The sequence below is a fragment of the Hyposmocoma kahamanoa genome, unplaced genomic scaffold, assembly GCF_003589595.1.
Source record: "Hyposmocoma kahamanoa isolate Upper Pololo Valley unplaced genomic scaffold, ASM358959v1 79, whole genome shotgun sequence".
In the NCBI taxonomy this organism is placed as follows: Eukaryota; Metazoa; Arthropoda; class Insecta; order Lepidoptera; family Cosmopterigidae; genus Hyposmocoma; species Hyposmocoma kahamanoa.
Window position 1 is genome coordinate 7,474,999 of NW_020653993.1, and position 10,024 is coordinate 7,485,022.

Consider the following 10,024-nt stretch of genomic DNA (forward strand, 5'->3'; position numbering starts at 1 on the left):
AAGTACCAGCTTAATCTTTGCTGCCGTCGAATTAGTACCAAGAAATAAACATTTTCTGCAGTAAAATTAAGTCTTTTTTTAACCAACTACGACATTATACGTTCGGCTGTACGCATGTTTTTCGATTTCTCCGTCAATTGTGGACCGATTTTGAAATTCTTTTTTTGTTTGAAAGGATGCACTCTCGTGGTGGTCCCATTGTCACCAAGTCAGAATCTGATGAGGGGATCCCATGGAAATTGAAAAAACTTTTGAGGTTGTTTTTTTTTAACGTAAAAAGTTATTTATAATTATTAATACAAAGATCGAACACTCAGAAAAAACACTCAGAAAAAAATCCTTCGATTCGGTCGGATTCGAACCGACGTCTTCTTGCATACCGTGCCAGACGCTATACCAACTAAGCCAAATTGAAAGACCAAGTACAAAGACACGACGCAAGCACATAGAAAAATTCGTGAGGTCCGTTGGTTCGTTCCGTGGCTTAGTTGGTATAGCGTCTGGCACGGTATGCAAGAAGACGTCGGTTCGAATCCGACCGGATCGAAGGAATTTTTTCTGAGTGTTTTTTCTGAGTGTTCGATCTTTGTATTAATAATTATAACAAACTAGTGGAGTAATTTCACAAAAAATAATTGAATATCAATTCAATAAAAATTTAATTAGTAAAAAGTTATATTTTATACTTTGTACATATGCAACTGCTTCCGTGGACGAACGGTTATCATGATGGACTGCCACGCAGAGGTCCCGGGTTCGGTTTCCGGGCCGGGGTAAATATTTATACAGCCTACATATATTTGTAAATAGTTTATATCTTCGTGTTACAGGATTTATTTTGAACCATAATATATGTGTGAAATACAAAATAACACGAAATAAACAAATTGAATACGGCATTCCTGCTCAATATCACATACAAGCGGTTGAAAAGGGTCCTTTTTCGTTATCATTTCATTTCAAACGCCAGCGTTTAAAAGCTTCCTTGCATTGACTTTATTAATTATTACATCTGTATAAAATTATAATACAATGGCAATGCAAAGATAAAAATATTTTTTATTGTACTCAAGAAGATATGCGTAAAAAAAAGACAAAAGGTATAACCAGCAACTTTATTGCTAGATAGCAATCTCTTCCAGGCCACCTCCAGGTTACAAGACAAACTCGAAGATAATAATTAACTGACATATAATTTAACATTAGCAAAATGCAGTCTGTCCAGGAAAGTACTGCCATCTTATCTATTTCTGCCGCCAAGCAGTAGTTGAGCACTTCTGCGTTCCGGTTTTTAGGAATGGAGGTGCTGGTGAAATTACAGGCACTTGGACTTTTCAACTTGTGTTACGTTGTTTTTTTGTGCTATTCCTGTTTTTATTTATATTCGTTTTTTGTGCCTTTTTTATAATGTGGCGTTGCAATAAATGGTTTCTATTTCTATTGTCTATGTTTTAAAAAAAACCTCGATTTAAAACAATGTAACTCCACTAAAAGTCTGTATGTAAAATCTGTATGTTAACAACTTGTAAAGACCAATTTATAATTGATAAATAAATTGATAACTAATCCTACTAATATATGTAGTTGAGGAGTTGCGTAGTCTGCAGACTGTAGTGATTGTAAATAAAAATAAAAAATATTGTCAAAATACAACGTCAAACAAAATTACGATTCTTCCACATTGCAAAATTCACTACCCAATAAAAGGAGTTTCAATATCTTTACAATATGGATATAGAACGCGAGCGCAGGGCACTGTCGGTGAGGGCGAACATGCTGGCTCGCAGGTTCGCTCGATGTACGGTGGAGGTGAAGGTCACTCTTTTCAGAGCTTACTGCACACCACTGTACGCGGGGCTCTGTGGGCTAGCTATACCCAAGTCTCGCTCAGGGCCATGCGCACGCAATACAATAACGCCTTCAGGACGCTGATGCGGCTGCCGCGGTTTTGCAGTGCTTCTGCCATGTTTGCTGAAGCCCGTGTGGATAGCTTCATGGCAGTCTTGCGCAAAAGATCAGCATCTCTGTTGAACAGAATACGTGGCAGCGGTAACAGCCTCCTGAAGACAATTGCAGTTAGGTGTGAGTGTCCCATAATGCGGCATCTCATTAATAATACAAAATCTGTTCTAGAATTTAAGTACTAACCTAATTATAAGTTTCATTGTTGCTAACACTTATGGATCCTAGTTATCTGAATAAATGAATTTGAATTTGAATTTACAATAAAGGATTCAAAAACAAACGAAAATGTAATTTTTTGTTAGATGAATCTTAAAGAGAAGGTTAGAATGTCTTGGAAAGAATCCTATCTAACAAAATTAATATCAACATATTAACTTTGCTGTCCTCAGCTTAATCGATTGAGTTAAAAGGGTCGGAGGCTTGCTTGTTCGTTGACCGTATTTATTCTCAAAACACGTTTATAGTTAACTGAATAGGAGAATTTAATAAAAATTTATGTCACGTCTTCCAGCGTTACAAACCGCAGAAGGTAGCTTGAGACTTTGCTTTTGGGAACTGCTGAACCTTATGATAGGATCATCATCAACCCATTTAGACATTCCACTGCTGGGCCATGGTTCGCCGAACGACGAACGACTTCACGCGTTTTCACAGGGTTGAGAACTTTCATCGAAAAGCACATGGTAAAATTCAAATTAAATTCTGAAAAACTCAGAGGTGCGAGGCCGGGTTCGAACCCACGGCCTCTGCTTGAGAGGCTGTCGGTTATTATTATTATTATAAATCCTATGATTAATGGCGCGTAGAACCCGCGACATCATGCAAATGTGTTCGTGATCTCGCATACGTACAAAGCGCGTGGCGGGCGTGCACACATACAAACCGCGCTATGTTGCATGGAGTTACCCTACGTCTATTATTATACTATGGTATTATAGAGGTGTTACTTTCCCTTACCAAAGAGAGTTCTTTTGAATTTTCATTTTTGATTTTTATATTATCAATATACCCTTTAACACCAAACATTATCATGTTAATAAACCAGAGCATAAAAGAGATGTAAAACACAAAGCGACAGATAGAGAGACATTTGGGTACATAACGAACGCGTGTCATGCCACTCATATCGGACTGACACATCGTCAAAACATTTCGCGAAATGTTCGTGTACGAGTCCCTATACGACCTTTGTTCCATTAGTAAAGAGTAAGGCCTTATACAGTGCGTGCAAATCAAATATATTTAGGCGCTCGTTGCGTTCACAGTCTGTTTGCAACTTCGACGTGTGGATCTAAAGTGACGGTTTTAGTCGCTTAGGCACTGTGAAATGGAAGACGCCAAGACCCGCGCACCCACACCCACCGCCGCGCCTCTGCACTCTGGATTAGCCCCAAGTTCGGGTTTGCCATTCGTTTCTAAGGGTCGTATTCCAGAACTCACTCACTCTACTCAATGCTCAAGTCAGGACTTGAGTATGAATTCAAGCACTGGAAATACGAACCTAATGGCAAGGACTTGAGTATGATTTCAAGTGGTTTAAATCATACTCAAATCCTGACTTGACCATTGAGTAGAGTTCTGGAATACGACCCCTTAGACTCAAGCTCGAAAAACCGCTTCTACCGCGAACGCACGTTTATCTCACGGAGTGGTTACGCGTGTTCATCTTTCATTTTACCACTGGCACGAATGTGAAAATGCGGTAGCACGATCGATTGATGGCGTGGTAAATTTTGCTTATACTCCGTCCAACCGTTTAACTTTTGACATATGCACGCCTCTGAAGTTTCGTAATTATTGACATACAACCATAGACAAAAAATGCTGTTTTATTTTTTAGTTTTAGTGGAGCGATGTCCCCTTTAGCTCCGATATTTATCGAGCCAATAGATTATGTAACAAAAATTAATCGAGTTGATAAATTTTGGGACCTGTCTAATAAATTATAATGAAATGAAATAAATCATAAATAATTATAGCTAATTTTTATTGTTTATTATAAGAATCGTTCCTCATTAATATTCATTATTAATTCTTGAGTACACAAATTGTCAAACGCAACATCACGATCCCAATCAGACAATATGTTTTGTTTTGAACCTGCTCATATTCACGATTTATCTTCTTCATAAATAAAATCGATTGTTATAAAAAATCGAATCGGAAACGCATTAGGACATCACTAATTGATTAGAATTCGAGCTGTCAAAAGTTAAATAAATGGTTGGACAGAGTTTAATTACTATCATAAGTCATGAAGCCGTGTGGTAGCCTTTTTTTTTTTGACGGGGGGGAAATCTTTATGGATACCCCTGAGCCCAGGGAGACTCAGGGGTTATGTGGGGACTCTCCCTCCAGACTGGAGGGCCTACCCCACTAAAACCCCCCCGGGTTTCCCTCTCGCCGGTTGAGTTGGCGCCGTGGGATCAGTGAACATTCACCACGACGCCGCCCGGAGCCGTGTGGTAGCCTAATGGTTTGTCCTAGTGCGTCTTAGGCAGAGGCCGTAGGTTCGATTCCGGGCTCGCACACTGTGAGTTTCTCGGATATTATGTGCGAAATTTAATTTGAAATTTACCATGTGCTTTTCGGTGGAAGAAAACATCGGGAAGAAACCTGCATGTCGAAGAAGGTTTACAACCTTCGGAAATCGTGTGAAGTTCCCAACCCACATTGGGCTAGGGTGGCGGACTATGGCCTAAGCCCTTGCCTGAGAGGAGACCCGTGCCCAGCAGTGGGTTGTATAAATAGGTTGACGATTTTGATGATGATTCAAATCTTCAGCATTTCATTTCTATTTCATAATCATGTTCCGATAATTGATATACCTATGCGAAAATATTATGATAGACACCTTCTCGTCGTATGATTTTCTCAAAGTCGTATCTTAAAGCACAAAGTTACTGAAATGCAAAAAATGGATTGTATCTACATACATATTTTACAGGCTGATTTCACACAATATTTCCTTCATATTTACACACTAGCTTTTTTACCTATTCTTAAAGTAAAGCACCCAAATTAACACCCTTGATAAGAAATTTAAAATAAATAGAAAATTATGACGTCTCCTGAATAATCACTCCAGGATACGAGTTCGAGAAAGTAAGGCACCGTTATTTTTCTAAACTTATGTTCATAATGAAATAATACAATACAACTAAAATAATAATGTGACAACCCTATGTTCTTAACGTAGTGAAGGCATTGATGCGTCGAACAGGCCGAAGTTGCCCTTCTTTTCTTATTAACCTATCCCTATACCCTTGGGTAGCGCCCAATACCAATCCACATCAAATTCGTAGTCTACATGTACTTTTTCTGGAAAGATTTTTTTAAATTCTGGAAAGAGAATACAACAAAAGTAGACAAAAAAACGCAGTACTTACGTCATTCATGTAGTTGTACGCCTGGCAGGCCCTAGCGGGACCAAGAGGCTTGTAATGGTTGCCGAAGGTATACATGTAGAAAAGCCAGGGCGCCGGGAAGAGCATGGTGAACATATCGCATAGTGCCATTGCCATTAGAACTACATTTGTTGGTGTACGCATGTGTCGACGGGACAGAACAACCACGATCAGGGTGTTTGCGACTATCGTTGTTGCCAGAAGAAACGGAGCGATGTATCTGTGGAAATGGAAACACACAAATAAATGTACTGCGCTTTTGAGGGGCAGGTACTGTTTAAGGTTCGATTTACATAGCCGTGGAATGGAATGGAAGCGAATATAGAAAGGAAAATAGCGTAAATGACATTTATTTGTGTAACAAATTACATACAGTAACGGTGTCTGCGGGAATTCACGAAACTGTGCGGTAATTCTGGATGACGCGCGATCTGTTTTTTGGTTCGTATTGGTTTGTACGTTACATAATTGATACAAAGTTCATTACGCTTGTTTACAAAAATTCGCTTTAATTCCCTTCCGCGGCGATGTAAATTCAGCCTAATAGTCGATATGTGCTGGAGTGTTGTAACTATGAATAAGAAAGAAGAAGAAAAAATAAACTAACACTATATTCATTATTATTGTGGTATTTTTTTGTTGCTTTCATATTTGATACATATTGACAGAAAGGCCGAAAAATTCCGTTTGAAAATTGTACAATTTGAGTAGATGCCAAGAAAGCTGCACTTCGATCTTTTTGACATCTGTGGCACAGAATAGCTTTAAAAGATTATTTTCAAAGATTATTTATTTTATAGAGTATTTTATTTTAAACGGGTGCAATACGTGCCCCGCACTAGGGAAGTCCTGTGTCGCGGGTGCCATGGACACACAAATAGACAACCACAAATTACACCCAAACTTACGAGAGAAATAAATGTAGGCCATTCAAATATTTCATCCGGCCCGAGAATCGAGTCGGGACCTCTGCGTGGCAGTCGGGCATGGTAACCGTTCGGCCATGGAGGCAGTTATAAGTAGAGTATATAAGTAGATGTTTATTTATTATAATTATGGATAACAAAACATATATCAATCAAATTCAAATAGATAAAAATTTTATATGATATTACAAAGTCCAGAATGTAATCCTACTTCTGGTCCTATTTAACACATAATTTTGACATATCTAGAAATATCTACTGTTCATAATTTGCCGACAATTTAGTCTATATAAATTTTATTTACTACGTTTGCAGTTGGACATAGAACATAACACTAACGATCGCCATTCCTGATACTCTATTCTAAAAACGTCTACAAGCTGTAATATTACCATTTTCCATGTCTTAATTAAATTGTCTAAAAGTTAAGTCTTAGAGACTTAGTTCATAAAGTAACGACTATGAGTGAAAAATAATGTAATCTTATTAAAAATAATTCTTGGAATAAATATCAAGGACCAAGATTTATTTTGGGTCCCAGACTGGGCGCCAATTTTCCGAGAAATTTAAAATGTAAACAGTTGATTGGCGTGCTTGCTCATCATTTGTAACGCGATTTCTATAGGTACAACGAATAAAATTCACAAGGGAAAAATGTGTTTTAATGTATTTATTGAGTTTTAGTGAAATAACATCACTAGTTTTGTTATGATTATGAATACAATAATCGAACACCTGGTGGGACTCGAATCCACGTCCATGCTGCACTGTAGCATAGCTCTAGCCATCTGAGCCATGGGTCCTGTTACCGAGTCGTCGAAATTCTCCTATGAGTTTTTGTTATAGATCTTTGTACTTATTTTTTCGGCATATGACGCCGCTAGTAACATCTAGTGAGAGATTTTTAAATAACCTTCTCACCGCAGCCGATAACTTTACAGGTATCACGATTGACGCAGATGTCGCTTTTCAAATATATTTGCTGAGGTTTTTTGTAAAATAACTCCTCTAGTTTTGTTATGATTATGAATATAAAGATCGAATACACGAATACACAGAAAAATTTCGTCGATCCGGGGGGACAGACCTGTGGCTCACATGGTCAGAGCAATGCTACGGTGCAGCATGGACGTGGGTTCGAGTAAACTTACTTGTAATTTTGTTTAAGATCTATCAGACGCCATAACTCGATTGCAGACGTTTCAGTATTCTATTTAAATGTTGTTGAATAAACAAAAGCCTGAAGACAACCTTAAAGACCTTTACGAATATTTAATTTTTCCAACCAAAAAACTCATTCCATTTACCAAAGTCATTCTTAAGGATACATATTATAAAGTATATAACGTAGTGTTAAGAAGCGTTGTTAAAAAGAGATTTAACAAAAAGTTATATAAAAATATAGTCAATAAAGTCCTCTTTTTATGTTTGGCAGCCTTCCTTTTTTTAATCATAATCAACGAAAAAAATGTCCATAATAATATTAATTTATTTAAGTTGCTGTCCGCCTTGCATAACAGCATGATAAAGAACAAAGTATACAGTTTTGAGAGAGTGACAAAAATGTATGATAATAATATGAAAGTTCCGGTAGAGTATAACGTTCGTAGCTATTCAGTAAACAATTCTATTAGTTACAGGTTGCATACCATGGTATGACTTTTGTTCTTCTGATTACACGTTCCATGGCTATGGGTCGAAAAGCAAAACCGAAGTCATACCTTGGTAAAAATAGTCTATAATTCTTTATATTCGTTTACGCAGTTTTACGGCTTTACAAATATTTACCTTTAAGATTTTCTCATTAGATCTCTCTTAGGCCACAAAAAAAAATACATCAGCATAAATTTTTATTTTTATATGGCATAATTTTTTGCAACGTCAAGAGCTATTAACGCGAGATCGGGGCGCGAAAGCTGACAGCTGTCGAAAGTGACATCTCTAATGATAGGGAAGATCGTTACGTGTCAATACTTGCACCGGAATAAGGGCCTATGAAAAAATTGGCGCCCAGTATGGGGCCAAAATGTTAATTTCATAGTAAATAAAAAAGTTGACGCCCAGTGTGGGGCCGAAATACCATTTAAAAATAAAATAAACAATGTTCAAATACACTTACCCGTACATAGGTTCGGCATAACTGATAGGAAACTCGCATGTGACGTTGATAAAGACATGAGAAAAATTTGGACAAAAATCTATAGAGCTGAAGTTGGAATACGAGAAATTCTGTTCATAATATGTTAGATTATTGTAAAAACTCTCATTCCGACTGTCATAAATTTCTGGTTTAGAATCATTTAACGGTATGCTGACATAATCGTTCAAAATTTTCTCACTGCCTTCGTCCATTTTTAATTTTTGGCTATCTTATGATCGATGTTGACATCTTCTTGTTTTGTTATCTGCAGACAAAGAAAAAGGTTTGTTATTATTACAGACAGGTTATTCTTAACTTTTAAATACAGAAGGGACATTGTTCATTGATAATACAAACAATGATGGCATGCCAGAACATTTACAAACACCCCACTACCTCGCTTAAAACTACGGCGTACCCCGACTAATAGAGTAAGGAACTTGACGTACTCTACACGAACACTTAGAGCAAAGAATAGATCGCTTCCTAAATTCATACCCTTGGTTTAACAAGGCCACATGAAATTATACTTGATATTCATATATCTATTTATTGCATTTCTACATGGTATCTTTAGATCTAGAATACATTTAAATTGTCCCCTAGACATGTAGCACATCGCCGGGGCATCGCAATTTAAGAGAAATCATATTCATATAGTTAATTAATACATTTCAAACGTTACAAGTGCATTTACCATATAAGTCAAAACAGAGTGAAAGTTTAAAAACGTTATATAATTGCTGTATAGTAAATATAAATATTAGACAACATCACATATGTTGCTTTGATCCCAAAGTAAGTAGCTAATAAGTCGTGCGCCTGATGGTAAGATACACGCCTGTAGATAACAGTTGCAGTGCCACTGAGAGCTTTAATACGCAAAGATCTGAGGGACACTGCCATTACGCCTGTCACTCTGAGACATAAGAAGAGAAGTCTCATGTGCCTGTAATTTTACCAGGACCCTTCAAAACCTGAACGCAGTAATGCAGAAACATCAAGGGTGCGAATTGGTATTACATAGAATAGAACGTAGGACTTCTTATTTAGCGTACAGTGCTAACATCTGAACCATGGTGGTTGTATTCTTTTGTAGATCAGAAGAATCCACAAAAGCATAGGTATTTACGTAACTTTGCGAAAGTTTTTAAATTAGATCCATTATGTCCGACATAAAAAATAATGGTAAAAAATAATGAAATGTAATGATTGTTATTGGTAGACTTAGTTGATTATATGTGTGGTATGTAAATAAATATTGTATTAGACAACGTCATATACTTTGTAAAGTAAGTAACCAAGTAAGCACTTGTGTTATGGATATTGGAAACAACGACTGTACCACAAACACCCAGCACATGGGACTTGTCAACTTATGTCTCACGGTGACGGGCGCAATGGCCCTAAGATCTTGGGGATTTCGTCTCGTCACTTGATAGTATAAAAAAGAGTCAGTTCTACACTCAACTATTTCATCTTTTACAACGTGTTCGATATCACTCTTTATTTGGAGGCTTCGTTTCATTCAGGCTGGCAATGAAGATTCAACTATAAAATGGCACCAAAGTAAAATTTGTGAAAAT

General features: G+C 37.2%; 1 protein-coding gene across 1 annotated transcript in view; it reads right to left on the reverse strand.

Moving 5' to 3' along the window:
• Window positions 1-1,870: 1,870 nt before the first annotated feature.
• The window catches only part of LOC113233537 (sex peptide receptor), a 191,183-nt gene continuing 183,029 nt past the window's right edge, over window positions 1,871-10,024 (reverse strand). The window contains exons 2-4 of the mRNA XM_026468660.1: window positions 8,418-8,703; window positions 5,344-5,592; window positions 1,871-2,060 (exon numbers count right to left, since the gene is read on the reverse strand). Of these exons, the coding sequence (XP_026324445.1) occupies window positions 1,871-2,060; window positions 5,344-5,592; window positions 8,418-8,650 (672 nt within the window). The 5' untranslated portion in view covers window positions 8,651-8,703. The remainder of the gene's footprint in view (window positions 2,061-5,343; window positions 5,593-8,417; window positions 8,704-10,024) is intronic.